Below are 16,099 nucleotides of genomic sequence, written 5' to 3' on the forward strand. Positions count from 1 at the left end.
GCTGTGAATCCATCCGGTCCTGGACTTTTTTTGGTTGGTAGGCTATTAATTATTGCCTTAATTTCAGAGCCTGTTATTGGTCTATTCGGAGATTCAACTTCTTCCTGGTTTAGTATTGGGAAGGCGTATGTGTCCAGGAATTTATCCATTTCATCTAGATTTTCTAATTTATTTGCATAGAGGTGTTTATAGTATTCTCTGATAGTAGTTTTTATCTCTGTGGGATCAGTGGTGAAATCCCCTTTATCATTTTTTTTTTGTGTCTATTTGATTCTTCTCTCTTTTCTTCTTTGTTAGTCTTGCTAGTGGTCTATCAATATTGTTGATCTTTTCCAAAAACCAGCTCCTGGATTCATTGATTTTTTTGAAGGGTTTTTTTGTGTCTCCATCTCCTTCAGTTCTGCTCTGATCTTACTTATTTCTTGCCTTCTGCTAGCTTTTGAATGCATTTGCTCTTGCTTCTGTGGTTCTTTTAATTGTGATGTTAGGGTGTCCATTTTAGATCTTTCCTGCTTTCTCTTGTGGGCATTTAGTACTATAAATTTACCTCTACACACTGCTTTGAATGTGTTCCAGAAATTCTGGTATGTTGCATCTTTGTTCTCATTGGTTTCAAAGAACATCTTTATTTCTGCCTTCATTTCATTATGTACCCAGTAGCCATTCAGGAGCAGGTTGTTCAGTTTCCATGTAGTTGAGCGGTTTTGAGTGAGTTTCTTAATCTTGAGTTCTACTTTGATTGTCCTGTGGTCTGAGAGACAGTTTGTTATAATTTCTGTTCTTGTACATTTGCTGAGGAGTGCTTTACTTCCAATTATGTGTTCAATTTTGGAATAAGTGTGATGTGGTGCTGAGAAGAATGTATATTCTGTCGATTTGGGGTAGAGAGTTCTGTAGATGTCTATTAGGTCTGCTTGGTGCAGAGCAGAGTTCAATTCCTAGACATCCTTGTTAACTTTCTGTCTCGTGAATCTGTCTAATGTTGACAGTGGAGTGTAAAAGTCTCCCATTATTATTGTGTGGAAGTCTAAATCTCTTTGTAGGTCTTTAAGGACTTGCTTTATGAATCTGGGTGCTCCTTTATTGGGTGCATTTAGGATAGTTATCTCTTCTTGTTGGATTGATCCCTTTACCATTATGTAATGGCCTTCTTTGTCTCTTTTGGTCTTTGTTGGTTTAAAGTCTGTTTTATCAGAGACTAGGATTGCAACCCCTGCTTTTTTTTGTTTGTTTGTTTTCCATTTGCTTGGTAGATCTTCCTCTATCCATTTATTTTGAGCCTATGTGTGTCTCTGCACATGTGATGGGTCTCCTGAATACAGCACACTGATGGGTCTTGACTCTTTATCCAATTTGCCAGTCTGTGTCTTTTGATTGGAGCATTTAGCCCATTTACATTTAAGGTTAATATTGTTATGTGTGAATTTGATCTTGTCATTATGATGTTAGCCGGTTATTTTGCTCATTAGTTGATGCAGTTTCTTCCTAGCATTGATGGTCTTTACAATTTGGCATGTTTTTGCAGTGGCTGATACTGGTTTTTCCTTTCCATGTTTAATGCTTCTTTCAGGAGCTCTTGTAAGGCAGGCCTGGTGGTGACAAAATATCTCAGCATTTGCTTGTCTGTAAAGGATTTTATTTCTCCTTCACTTATGAAACTTAGTTTGGCTGGATATGAAATTCTAGGTTGAAAATTCTTTTCTTTAAAGAATGTTGAATATTGGCCCCCACTCTCTTCTTGCTTGTAGGGTTTCTGCAGAGAGATCCACTATTAGTCTGATGGGCTTCCCTTGGTGGGTAACCCAACCTTTCTGTCTGACTGCCGTTAACATTTTTTCCTTCATTTCAACTTTGGTGAATCTGACAATTATGGGAGTTGCTCTTCTCGAGGAGTATCTTTGTGGCATTCTCTGTATTTCCTGAATTTGAATGTTGGCCTGCCTTGCTAGGTTGGGGAAGTTTTCCTGGATAATATCCTGAAGAGTGTTTTCCAACTTGGTTCCATTCTCCCCGTCACTTTCGGGTACACCAATCAGACGTAGATTTGGTCTTTTCACATAGTCCTATATTTCTTGGAGGCTTTGTTCATTTATTTTTACTCTTATTTTCTAAACTTCTCTTCTCACTTCATTTCATTCATTTGATCTTCAATCACTGATCCCCTTTCTTCCAGTTGATCGAATCGGCTACTGAAGCTTGTGCATGTGTTATGTAGTTCTTGTGCCATGGTTTTCAGCTCCATCAAGTCATTTAAGGTCTTTTCTATGTTGTTTATTCTAGTTAGCATTTGTCCAGTCTTTTTTCAAGGTTTTTAGCTTCTTTGCAACAGGTTCAAACATCTTCCTTTAGCTCAGAGAAATTTGTTATTACTGATCTTCTGAAGCCTTCTTGTCTCAACTCAACATAGTCACTCTCCGTCCAGCTTTGTTCTGTTGCTGGTGAGGAGCTGCATTCCTTGGAGGAGAAGAGGTGCTCTGATTTTTAGAATTTTCAGGTTTTCTGCTTTGGTTTCTCCCCATCTTTGTGGTTTCATCTACCTTTGGTCTTTGGTGATGGTGACATACAGATGGGGTTTTGGTGTGGATGTCCTTTCTGTTTGTTAGTTTTCCTTCTAACAGTCAGGACCCTCAGCTTCAGGTTTGTTGGAGTTTGCTGGAGGTCCACTCTAGGCCCTATTTTCCTGGGTATCACCAGCGGAGGTTGCAGAACTGCAAATATTGCAGAACGGCAAATATTGCTCCCTGATCGTTCCTCTGGAAGCTTCATCTCATGGGGCACCCGGCCGTATTAACCCGTGTTAATCGGCCCCTACTGGGAGGTGCCTCCCAGTTAGGCTACTTGGGGTCAGGGACCCACTTGAGGAGGCAGTCTTTCTGTTCTCAGATCTCAAACCCCATGCTGGGAGAACCACTACTCTCTTTAAAGCTGTCAGACGGGGACATTTAAGTCTGGAGAAGTTTCTGCTGCCTTTTGTTCAACTATTCCCTGCCCCTACAGGTGGAGTCTACAGAGGCAGGCAGGCCTCCTTGAGCTGCAGTGGGCTCCACCCAGCTTGAGCTTCCCGGCTGCTTTGTTTACCTACTTAAGCCTCAGCAATGGTGGGTGCCTCTCCCCAGCCTCACTGCCACCTTGCAATGTGATCCCAGACTGCTGTGCTAGCAGTGAGCAAGGCTCTGTGGGCATGGGACCCTCCAAGCCAGGCGTGGGATATAATCTCCTGGTGTGCCATTTGCTAAGCTGTTGGAAAAGTGCAGTATTCGGGTGGGAGTGAACCGATTTTCCAGGTCCCGTCTGTCACGGCTTCCCTTGGTTAGGAAAGGGAATTCCCTGACCCCTTGTGCTTCCTGGGTGAGGTGATGTGTCGCCCTGCTTTGGCTCATGGTCTGTGGGCTGCACCCATTGTCCTGCACCCACTGTCCGACAAGCCCCAGTGAGATGAACCTGGTACCTGAGTTGGAAATGCAGAAATCACCTGTCTTCAGCGTCGCTCACGCTGGGAGCTGTAGACTGGAGCTGTTCCTATTTGGCCGTCTTGGAACCTCTGACACACTTCTTAAAAGCTTGGCTCTGTTCCCTTTGGCAGCACACATACTAAAATTGGAATGATACAGAGAAGATTAGCATGGTCCCTGTGCAAGGATGACATGCAAATTCATGAAGTGTTCCATATTTTTCCCTAGAAGAAAACCTAGGCAATACCATTCAGGACATAGGTATGGGCAAAGACTTTGTGATGAAAACACCAAAAGCAATGGTAACGGAAGCCAAAATTGACTAATGGAATTTAATTAAACTAAGGAGCTTCTGCACAGCAAAAGAAACTATCATCAGAGTGAACAGATAGCCTACAGAATTGGAGAAATTTTTTTGCAATTTACCCATCTGACAGAGGTCTAATATCCAGAAGGAAACTTTAACAAATTTACAAGAAAAAACAACCCTATCAAAAAGTGAGCAAAGGATATAAACAGACACTCCTCAAAGACATTTATGCAGCCAACAAGCATATGAAAAAAAGCTCGACATCACTGATCATTAGAGAAATGCAAATCAAAACCACAATAAGATACAATCTCATGCCAGTCAGAATGGTGATTACTAAAATGTCAAGAAACCATAAATGCTGCTGAGGCTATGGAGAAATAGGAATACTTTTACACTGTTGGTGGGAATGTAAATTACTTCAACCATTGTGGAAGACAGTATAGCGATTCCTCAAGGACCTAGAACCAGAAGTACCATTTGATCCGGCAATCCCATTACTGGATATATACCTGAAAGAATATAAATCATTCTACTATAAAGACACATGCACGCATATGTTTACTGCAGCACTATTTACAATTGCGAAGTCGTGGAACCAATTCAAATGCCCATCAATGATAGACTGGATAAAGAAAATGTGGTACATATATACCACCATGGAATACTATGCAGCCATAAAAATAAATGAGATAATATCCTTTGCAGGGACATGGATGGAGCTGGAAGCCATCATCCTCAGCAGACTAAAGCAGGAACAGAAAACCAAACACTGTATCTTCTCACTCATAAGTGGGAGTTGAACAATAATACATGGACACAGGGAGGGGAACAACACACCAGGGCCTGTTGGGGGGTGGAGGACAAGGGGAGGTAACTTAGAGGATGGGTCAATAGGTGCAGCAAACCACCATGGCACACGTATACCTATATAACAAACCTGCACATTCTGCACATGTATCCCAGAACTTGAAGTGAAAAAAAAAAAAAAAAAAAGCTTGCCCATATTTGCTGTTTCTAGTTCTTTACCCTGCTTTCATATCTTACCTCTCCTGGCTTCTACCCCCATCACTCCACAGAAACACTTCTTGCTGAAGTCTCCACGTAGCCACTGAATAGTATTGCTCAAAAACCACCCCAGGCTCTTGTTCCTGTTTCACCTTATACTCTCTCCCTGGGTAATTTCTCTTTTACCCTGGCTTTGCTAACCCTCTGACTGCAGATGACACGCAGACTTGAACCCCAGCATGCCCACCTCTTGGGGTCAGAATGGCTTTCTGTTTCCAGTGCTAGTCCCCCATGGAAACCCCATGGAAACCATGAAACATACATGATTCTATGTGTGTGTGTGTGTGTGTGTGTGTGTGTGTGTGTGTATCAGAGAGAGAGAGAGAGAGAGAATCTCACATCTCACTCTGTGGCCCGGCCCGGAGTGCAGTGTTGCCATCATGGCTCAGTGCAGCTCAACCTTCTGAGCTCAAGTGATCCTCCCGCCTTAGCTTCCTGAATAGCTGGGACTACACCTGGCTAATTGAAAAAAAAAATTTTTTTGGTAGAGACTGGGTTTTTTTTGGTAGAGATTACTAAGATGTCCAGGCTGGTATTGATCTCCTGCCTCACCCTTTCAAAGTTTTGGGATTACAGGCATGCACCATTGCACCTGGCCCATGTACAAGATTATTTTTTAAAAATTAAATGATCTCTCTTTTCTAGTCGAGCTAGTAAAATTGAGATGATACTTTTAATCAAGATAATCCAATCTGTTATGTTAGGAAAAAGCTTGGCCCCACTCTGAGATAGACTATGTTCTAGTTGGAAAGGCAAAATATATGGTATGTGAAAGAAGCCATACCATATAGTTGTATACTATGTAGTATGTGGTATACAACCTGGGTGAGAATATACAGAAGAAGAGAGGCCATGAGCAATATATGACATTCACTCACTTAACTGAATCTGATGAAATGAGGTGCTAGAGTCCTTCCCATTACACAAAGATATATCTTAAAAAGAGGACCCAGCATTCTGTAGTATTCTATCAGAAATTAACACCATCACCAGCTCTCATCAAAATAACATATGAACAGCACATCTGAAAGCTATTTAGCAGAACCACTCAATATTATACATGAGATTTGAAGATGGCCACTTTGAAATTGCCCCTTTTAATTACAGACTGGAAGCAGCAAATGTAGGAAAAATTATTCTTGCCTCAAATTAATTAGGATTCTCTCTGGTTGAAAGCTTTTCAATGAATGAAAAGGAAAATAATTAATGCTGCATAAAAGATGGTGATGAAAGAGGGCAATGTATGGATGCAATGACTGTTTAAACCACTCGAAGCTTGTAAAGCCTTGGAGGATTTCTCTGGGGATGCTGGTCATGGCGACCCACTCAGGAAGAGAATTCTTTTTACTCCTAGGCTAGTGGCTGTGGGGACCTGTTAGAAAGAGAAGAAGCGCTATGGTAGTCACAGATTTGAATTTGTTCAATGATAGATTCCGTAAAAGAAGACTGGCCCAGGGCAAACCTGAACCAATGGAACCTTCCTTCTCAGTCTACTATGTCTGGTTTTCAAATACCTTTCTGTTAACGCTGGGGTCCTGGTCTCACTGTGGAATCTTATTCAGACCTAGCTGAGCCCCTAAACCTTCCTGCAAACCTTTTTCCTTCATCACATGCATCTGTTGAATGTCCCATCTCCTCAAGACCTTCCTCATTCCTGATTGTCTGTTATGTGCTTTCTCTGGGCAAACTGGTTTTTATTTGAATGACGACCTTCTGCAGGTAACAATGCAACCCAAAGGAGTAGCCTACGGGAAGTTTTAGACACCTGACAAGCATGGCCCCAGTAATCACAGATGTCCAGTGTTGGGAGAGGAGTGTTGGCCTTGCCTTCTTCATCTATAAAGGACAGATCATGATGTCTACTTCTCAATGTTGAAAAGATAAGAGAGAATAGATGTCAGCCCAGTGCCTGAAACAAAGTAGAATCTTCCTAGATATGAATTGTTGTGATTGTATAGCTCACATACTCTGCCTTTGGGAATATCATTCTTTTAACAAAAAAGGCTTTAGATTTGGCTGAATAAGCAGCAGTGATGGGAAGATAACTAGTTCTGCACCAGACAGTCATACACAGGCCTGCTCAGTGGTTGCACATCTGTGTTGGCACTGCCCACAGACAGTCCCAGGAACATATCTGCATGTTCCAGCGGAAGGAGTAATTGCTGATTCAGGAGTTAGGACGGCTGGTTCTAGGTGATTCCACCTAAATTGTCTATCTGATCTAGGGTAAATTATGTTTCCTGTGAGAATTAAATAAGCAATTACATATGTGAAAGCATATTATATAAGAAACTATATATGTGAGAAACAAGCAACTATATATGTGAAAGCCCTTGAAGAGTATAAAGTGCTGTATGAGAGTTGGATATAACCACCGCTTGGCCTCACAGTGTCTTGAGGGAGGCCAAACATGTTCCAGTGTGCTCAAGTTCACAAAAGGCCTGAAAAGTACAAAGGAAGGGAGATCACATGGGTTGTCTGGGAAGATGTTGAGATCTTGTCTTTATGAGGTTTTGCAGAGACTATTTTTCAGACCTGAGTTATGTAAATAGAGTCCCTCTTCCTACAGACACTCCCATTTTCATAAGGAAGTTTCATGAAGCTGCCTCTCTTGGATCAGGGAGGGAAAGCACTTCGTTTTCCTTTCTCATCCTTAGAAAGGATGTGCTTCCCCTAATACTAACCCCTTCTTACAGTTCAATGCTTTTTCAATAGTGATTGGAGGTGATAGGGATGTTTTTAAAATGATGCCTGTCAGCTCTGGAAGAAGGATCCCAACTGCCAGAGGTTTTCTCAGCTAAGAATGTTGAGGAAGAAGGAACCCAACTGCTAGTTTTCTGAGCTAAGAATGTTGACTATTTTAACACGTTTTGTCTTCAGTGTTAGATCTTCACTGGAATTCTGAGGCAACAGGAGAGACTCTGCCCCATCTTCAGTCACATTGCTCTGCCACCAGGTTTTGGGACAGCATGTTTAGAAGTGGGAAGACTGATGACAGTGTTCATATTTGTTTCACCAGAGGAGCTCAGGGATATATTATAACTATGTGAGCATCACACAGTGGCCTGGCTCAACACCAGCCAATGTCGAAGGGGAGGGTAGATTGATGGACAGATATCACTGGAGTACTTTTTTGCTTAGCTTTTGTTGTATCATTTAACTAGTATTTAGTGGGTGCCTGTTATATGCATAGCATCTGGGGTGGGAATCAGGGGCTAAAGGTACAATGATGACCTTCAAGAGATGGCAGTCCATTGGAGAAAGCAGTCATGCAAATAACCAGAATACCAGACAGGATGGAAGACATGCAAAACTTGCATAAGAACGCCAGTGCTGTGGAAGTGCAGAGGGAGGAACAATTAATCCAGATGGCAATCAGGGATGGTTCCAGGAAGAGGAGACATTTGAGCTGGCCTTGAAGGATGAATTAGGTGGGAAAGATAGAGCAGATGGAAAGTATATACTGCATACATGGACGAGAAAACCTGGTCCAGACTAACAGTGTAACTTGGGGTGGGGGTGAGGCCCCTATAGCTGCAGTTGGTGACTGTTGGCCTGGAGAAGGAAATGGGGCTGGAGAGACAGACAGAAATCAGAGCTTGGGAGGGGTGTCTTGAGAAGTAGGCTCCCACCTAGAAGGACCTTATCTATTTGCTAATGGTTGTTTTCAAGACCTGGCCAGAGCCTGACACAGAGTGGGTGTCCAACAAATGTTTATTAAATGTGGAAATGACTATTGAGGTGAGGGGTTATGAGGTTTTATTCATGCTTTGGAATAACAGCTCTGTTGGTACAAAGAGGTGTAAGAATAGTGGTGAGGTCTCCATGGTGGTGAACATTTGGTGCTAATTGCCCAGAACACTCCTTCTCACCTGGCCACAGGACTCCTTCTTCTTGAGCAGAACCTGTTCCTTTTTGTCCAAACAGCCATGCCTCTGGCCCAGTGGTTAGTGCAGAGCTGGGAGTTTACCTCTGGGGAAGTCCTGGGGAAGGGGAGAACCTTTCCCAGGACTTTTCTGCCAGAGCTATGTCAATCCCTATTTCCACTGGGATTGTTCAGCTATGGGGTTGTGAATTTGGAGCTACCATCAATCATCTTGCATAGCATGAGATCAGGCAGCAATATGCAGAGCTGAGAAATGGAGAAATTGAGCCCTGATAATATCATTTGCTTTTCCTGATCCAGTTGTGCCTGAAACCTCCACATGTCTCCATTATGCAAGTTGGTAATTTTCTCTCTTTAGCTTGAGTCACTTGGAGATGGAGCTTTGTCCCATGTAACCACAGTAGTACAATCAATCAGCTAGGAGGCTATTTCAAAAGTCTCCATGACTGCCACAGCTTGACAGCAAAATAAAAACTTTGAAATCTACTGCAGAGGCACCTCACTGGATATTTAACCAAGGAGCTCCATCTTAACCAAAAGTCTTAGTAAACTTAAACGTGTTTTTGTTGACAGTGTATTTTCATTTTGCACAATAAATGCAGTACCAGGGACCTAGTGTACATGTGGTGTGATAAGATGGAAAGGGCTATCTTTTGCAGGTGGTCATTTTTATTCCTGTAATTCTTTTACTTACCCCTCACTCATTTCCATCCCTATCTTTTTTAGATTTAATCTTCCAAGAGCTCGACTTCTGATATGAGCCACTTATTTCCCCACTGTTCACCCCAACAAGGGGGTGGAAACTTTAGGTTAGAGGAGGGAAGAAGAAATTGATGAGAAGGAAGACAGGGAGTTAGGTTCAGGGCAAGGCACCCGACTCTTCCTTCTTCTTGAAACTCCTTTTAAAATTTGGAAATCTGAGAGTGGAGAGGACTTGCGTGACTCACTTCCAAAATAACACCTGGGGACCCAGCAAGGGTCATAGACAAGTCCCCCAAACCATCAGGGTGGGTATTGTTAGAGTGTTAGAGTGTTAGGTTATGGGAGGAGGTATGTGGAGAGGAGGACATCGGCTTAATCTCTGGGTTCTCTGTGGGAGAATGAGAGCTGGCCAGCCTGCAAGGGATCTTCTTGTGGCCAGAACCAGGGAGGATGAGCCACCCATGATAGCTGCAAAGGCTGAGAGAGAGAGAGAGAGAGTGACCCTCCATACTCACTTCTACTGGGACCACAGCAACATTGCACAAGGCCTGCTCCCTCCTTTCCTGGAGTGTAGGATCAACTCCAGGAAGGCACAAGAGAGGGTGGGAAATCCTCAATGGCACTGAGTTTTAAACCTGAAATGGTTGAGATATCACCAAATTCGACAGTGTTTTCCCTGAATTAATAAGACTGTGCTTCTGGCCATCTGGTAGAAATAGGGTATTGAGAGAGAAATCAAATCCTGTGAGAGGGGAAAAAAGTGATACCTTCTCACACTTGAATTTGTGACTTAGAAAATTTGTACCCGCTACATATACTTTTGGGTACTAATCTTTAGTGTCAAAGCAAAATCTTTAGTTAAAGGAAAGGGGGAAAGGGGTTGGGCCAGCAACACAGTTTACCAGCAAGCTTTCCGCTTCTGTGTGTGAGGCCTGCAGCCAGGCCTCACATGTGTGACCATCTTTACTGCCAGGCTTCTGTCTAGTGGGAGGCCATCCTTCCCTGGCAAGAGGGGGCCAGTCTGCTTGCCAGTGCCCACAGTGTTAGTTCTAAGAGTCAGTCATTTCTGAGGGATGCTGAAGCCTTTGCCTGAAGAGACACCACCCCCCATCTCTGATTTTAAAATAAAGGTTTGCCAGGATTGATTAATTAGTGCAAATAAAACCATTTAGGCATTTAGGCATTCTTTCAGTCAGAAATGGTCAAATTTAGGCATGCATCAAAATCACCTGATGAGAAGGAGAGCATGATGGGTGACGGTTGAGAAAATCAGATTCCTAGGTCTGACTCCTGAATATTGATTTTGATATAAGTGATCATTGGTACTCACTTTGAGAAACAGTGCTGAGGGTGTTATATGCCATTTGGATTTCCTTAAAAGGCTCCCAGGATGGACAAGTAACTCATTCAAATTCTCTCTTGCAGATTAGTCCTAGAGGCAAACCAAAGTTTTTAAAGAGGAAAAAATCACGTAAAAGGTACTTTCTCTAGAAAGTTGACAGCCACTAGAAGAATAAACGTGCCTGGAATAGACATGACATCTTAATCGTTGGTACTGAAGAGCTGTAATGCCAGACTATAGAAAGCTTAAATAAAACTGTAGCTCTTTTTCTTTTATTAAAGAAAGAAAGCCCAGGAGTACAAAGCCAGAACAAGAACTAATTCTGGAAGCTTGCTGGTATGATATTGTCAGTCACACCAGTGATGTGGATAAAAGCTTTTAGCACATGAATAATTTCAGTGAAAGGGCTTTATCGCTTTTTATTTGCTGGGCATTTACAGGAGAATAAACATGCTGGTATATATTATATATGGAATGAAAGTCAGCTGCAAATGAAAGCAAAGACCCCCAGACCCAGTTACCAGAACAGACTAGGGTTGCTTAGCAACCGGGCAACTGGAGAATTCTCTCTCCCTTTCTTTCTTTTGTTTTTAGATTGTAGTAACCTTTGATCAATTTTGGCTCTATAACAAAAGCCTTGGATATTTTGAGAGAAGCGTACCTGCTTATTTGTAGTAACAAGAACATAGACCGTGACACCAATTTCTGTCTTGTGTTTCATGTTAAACAGCAGAACAGCCTCAAATTCCTTTTAAAAATCTTGTTGGTGGGCTGGATATCTGATGAATCAGAAGTTACATGATAATTGCTTCAAATTGCTCTAAAAGATGTTTACTGTCTGCCAGTTGCCCTTGGTTCTTCTGCTCATTGACCAACTTTGGAAGCCTGGGTCTTGTTTCCAAATCCACTTCCTGAGAAGCAGCATGTGAATCCCAAGTCTTAAATCCTCCAGTTGAAGGAGACTTTAAACGGGCATTCCTTTCAAAGGCATCATGGAAGTAGGGAATACTAAACTGGAAAGGGTTGTTTAAATCATCTCTTCTGGTTCCTTTCCTCTTGACAGATTCTTTCAATTCAATTCTTACAAGGCAACTTGACAATGTCCACATGCTCTGCTACCAACCAAGAAAACTCACAGATCCTTCTCCTCGGGGAGCTTTAAAGGTGTGAAGAGCAAGGAAGGGTAGAGATAATGATCCAATTTGATTCGTATGCCCAACATAGAAGGAAAATATCTGACAGTTTGCATGTAGTATGCCACTGGAGATTCCATGGGATAGAGCAGTTACTGGCTTCCAAGGATCGAGCTGCTAACAGTTTGGGTTCTAGAGGTCGAGTTATTTCAATGAAATTAGCTTTCCTCAATCAATCAGTCAAGGACTCCTGATAGGTTAATAGTGCTATTTCCTTAGTTTGAAAGAGATAAATACATGGGATTGTGATGTGAAGAGGTAGAAGGGAGAAGTCAGGAAAGGTGGGGAGTGTGCCTTTCTGAACTCTGTGGTTCTTCTTCTGTAGGGTCTTCTATCAGACTCAGACAAGTGGGGTTAATGTGAGCATTTCAATTTATTTCCTCTTTTAAAAAGAAGGTGAAGAGGAATCTGTAGCCCCAGATGCCTCTTGGTCTTGGATCAGCTTTGGAGTACACATTGCCTGGGTGAGCAAGGCTAGTTTCATGGCTTCTCCATGGCTCGATTTAAATGAGAAACGTAATTCCCAGAAGAATTTGGAAATATAGGCATAAAAAGAATGGCCTTGGTGTTGCTCTCCCAACATTGTCTAAAACATCTGGGTATGGCAACATCCTTTCACATTTAAGAACATTAGGCACAGGGTAAAGGAAATCATTTTTCCAAATCAGCCTGTTGAGTATTGTTGGGATTTAGAAGGATTGGAGGAGGAGGTCTGTCTGGCCCACATCTTAGTTTTTTTCTCTGAAGTCCCACATCTAGGTGCATCTTCAGTGCACTTTACATTGCAAGCACACAGCAGCTCTTTGCACTTTGCTGAAAAGAGGATGGGCAATGCTCTCCTGCCCTGCAGATCCTCAAAGTTCGAGCCTGTTCTTGTTAGGCTGGCGTCTAGCACCTGTCACTTTCCTCCCTGTCCTCAATTACTCCCACCTGAGCAACTGCCAAGGTGGGGAAGCACTTTGAACTTAAACTGTCTTTGTGTTTGCGCCTTCAGTTGAGCTTTAATTGCAGTTCTCCACCTGCTTCTGCACTCCAGGAAACCCCTGGGAACCCTCTCATGGCTCATTTAGAACTTGGAGAATCCTAGGGAGGCTGGTCAAAAACTCAGGGGCCTGGGAAAGAAGAATCTGATGTTCATTTCTTTGTGGTTTGCCAGCAACTCCCTAGCAAGTTGATTCCTGCATCCATGAATAGGTTAACACAAGTGAAATTGCATTTTAATTATTATCACTTTCCTCTTCAGAAGGATTTAGGATTATGAGGCTACTGTTGGCTAAAACACTTTCTCTCTTCCCTTGCTGCAAAAGGAATTGAGAGCCACAAATAAATAGGTCAGTGGAACAGTGGAGCTGTTGAAAAACTCACCGACACACAGGGTAGTCACACAGGGCCATGGTTATGAGTGGTTGGGGTAAACATTTTATAGCTGGGACTGTTCCATTCTAAGGCCTAAAATGTTATAGTGAACGTAACCTAGTTACTGACAAGAACTACTCCTAATACACTCTTCATGCCCTGGTTGATGCTGGAGCTGTTCAATTTAGTGTGAAAACAATTTAATTTAGAAAATAGTATCCACCAAATTGGTAATCCTGTGGTGTAGGGGCAAATCAGAGGCCTGGCTGACTCAATTCTTTGCCCCCAAGTTGAGTTAGAATCATGTAGGGGTCACTTGTAAGCCTTTGTATTTTTGTCCTCAGTTATTACCTGCATACTTAGAGAGGAAGAGGTCAGAGAATTGGCATAATGAGGAAAATGGACTACAGAGAAGATTACAATAGAGATGTACATTGTCTGGGGTTCAGAGACCTAGGAATCTCTATTGAAAAGTCTTTGAATGGAGTGTATCACTCAAGATAAACATATCCTGTAATTTTAGCACCATCAGATGTTGGAAATAACATTTTCTTAAGGAATCCCCATGGAATTAACCATTTGGGTAGAGTATGCCCATCTTTAATATATTTATTGTCTTTTGGTTTTAACCATTTGTGTGGATGTACAATTTTGGAAATTGAAATTTGACTAAAATGTCAATTCCAAAAGCTTAGGTTGATCATCACAATTCAAGTGGAGAAAAGTAGCAGGGGATGATAACACAAGTGAGTTGCCATCTCTGAGTTTTTCTGCAGAGTCTTCTACAAAGTACCTGAATTGGTAGGTAGCATGTGGAGACCCAACAAAAGAAGGCCAGGTTGGGGCAGTTCTTCTGGGTAGCACTCGCTTCTGATTTCAGATCCATAGACAAGAAGGACGTGGTTAGCACTGAGCATCACCAAGTCAACCTTGGTGGATTCCACAGAGCCTGAAACATTGGGAGTTGGTACAAAACACACCATAGGAGGAAGAGGCATTTCAGGAGGACATTGGGCAGCCTGGAGACATCTCAAAGTGGATTTGTAAAAAGTGGATTTCCAGTCCCCAATGAATATGAGCCAAAACATTGTTGTCATTTAATTTCCCTATCAATTCTTAAGAACTTTAGGAAAGCAAGACTGTTTCTGAGATGTGTTTTTCACATTTGTACCCTTCGACCTACAGGGAAAAACATGAGAAGGAATTAAGACTTTTTCCAGTCCCCAAATTTTCTGACTTCAGCTACAACCAGTAGAGTGAGAGGACAACTTTTCTCAGACCTCAGAGGACATGTACAGAGAATGTACATGTACCCAGACCAGGGGTAGTCCAGGAACCTGTGTCTGCCACAAAATGTGATGCCATCTGGGCCATTGGGACTCTGTGAAGACTTGGAGCAGGCATCATCACGGAACCACACTCTGCCCTCCAGCTTCCAGCAACTCTGTCTTCTCATCTTCCTTCATTTCTCCCAGGAGGGGTTGGCCTGATGTTTGTGTAACTAGACATTCCAGCCTTATCAGAGAACTAGACAAATGTTTGTCTTTTAGGGACTTAATATGTACAGTGTACTTATTGTCTTAGTCTGGGCTTCTCTAACAAAGTACCATAGCCTGGGTGATTTATAAATAACACACATTTATTTCTTACGGTTCTGGAGGCTGAAAGTCTGAGATCAGGGTGCCAGCATGGTCGGTTCCAGTCAGGGTCCTCTTCCAGGTTGGAGATTGCCATCTTCTTTTTGTGTCCTCGCATAGTGGAAAAGAGGGTGAGAGCTCTCTGGGGTCACTTTCATAAGGCCACAGATCCATTCATGAGGGATCCACCCTTGTGATCTAATTATCTCCCAAATGTCCCACCTTCTAATACCACCATAAGGGGTGTTAGGATTTCAACATATGAATTTAGGGAGGACACAAACATGTAGCGCATTGCGCTTATGGTACAAGGTGACCAGCCAAAACCTGGGAGTCTCTCAATTAATCAAATTTATATTTATTCGTTAAGAATCTAATTTCATCCTAGGCTCTGGTGTCAGCCTGCCAAGACTCAATCCTCCCTCATCTACTATCTGTAGATGAGTTACTTAGCATTTCTGTGCCTCAGTTTCTCTATCTGTAAAGTAGAGTAATAATATAATCTACCTCATAGAGTTTTCATAAGAATCAAATGATATAATATACATATAGGACTTAGAATAGATCCTGTAACATAAATGTGTTCAGTAAATGTGTTAATATTATATATTGGTACTACATATTATTGATGGACACGGTTAGTGTATTTCAGTATTCATTGGGAAAGGAGTAGAGAACGACTTTACTTCCTTTAACATGGTAATTCCACCAGCCCTTTTCACAGCTCTAGTTATTCTCTTTGGTGAGAAAATAGTTACATTATCTCTTTCAGGGCATGGTGATATAGTAAAAGGCCACATGGTGGTCAGGCCTCTTCTTTTAAGGCTAGAAGTGAAGAAAACAGAACCCATTATTAATCATTTGAGAGTCTATTAAAGAAATCTTTGAGACTTCCTTTCAGGCCAGCTTGGTATGAGTGACATTCAAATAATTCTGGGAACTGGAGTGGGAGTCTGGGCATTCTATGTTAACATCTAGCTGTATTCCAAATCTTCTAGTGCCTGACTAGGAGTGTTTCTGCTGGAAGTCACTTTAGATGTGGGGGCCATTTTGAGATGGATAACTCCAGGGTGGGGGGGCCCATGTAGAGGGACTGTAGAGAACCAGCTAATTAATGGGGTAGACACATTAATTGAATTTCTGGGGCAACTGA

The 16,099-nt window shown here is 42.2% G+C and overlaps 1 protein-coding gene across 1 annotated transcript in view; it reads right to left on the reverse strand.

The window, feature by feature from the left end:
* The window catches only part of ST8SIA3 (ST8 alpha-N-acetyl-neuraminide alpha-2,8-sialyltransferase 3), a 96,785-nt gene extending 84,916 nt beyond the window's left edge, over positions 1 to 11,869 (reverse strand). The window contains 1 exon segment of the mRNA XM_017890452.1: positions 11,559 to 11,869. Coding sequence (XP_017745941.1) covers positions 11,559 to 11,869 — 311 coding nt within the window.
* Positions 11,870 to 16,099: the final 4,230 nt, after the last annotated feature.

The sequence above is a fragment of the Rhinopithecus bieti genome, unplaced genomic scaffold (genome assembly GCF_001698545.2).
Source record: "Rhinopithecus bieti isolate Rb0 unplaced genomic scaffold, ASM169854v2 scaffold_17861, whole genome shotgun sequence".
NCBI lineage: Eukaryota > Metazoa > Chordata > Mammalia > Primates > Cercopithecidae > Rhinopithecus > Rhinopithecus bieti.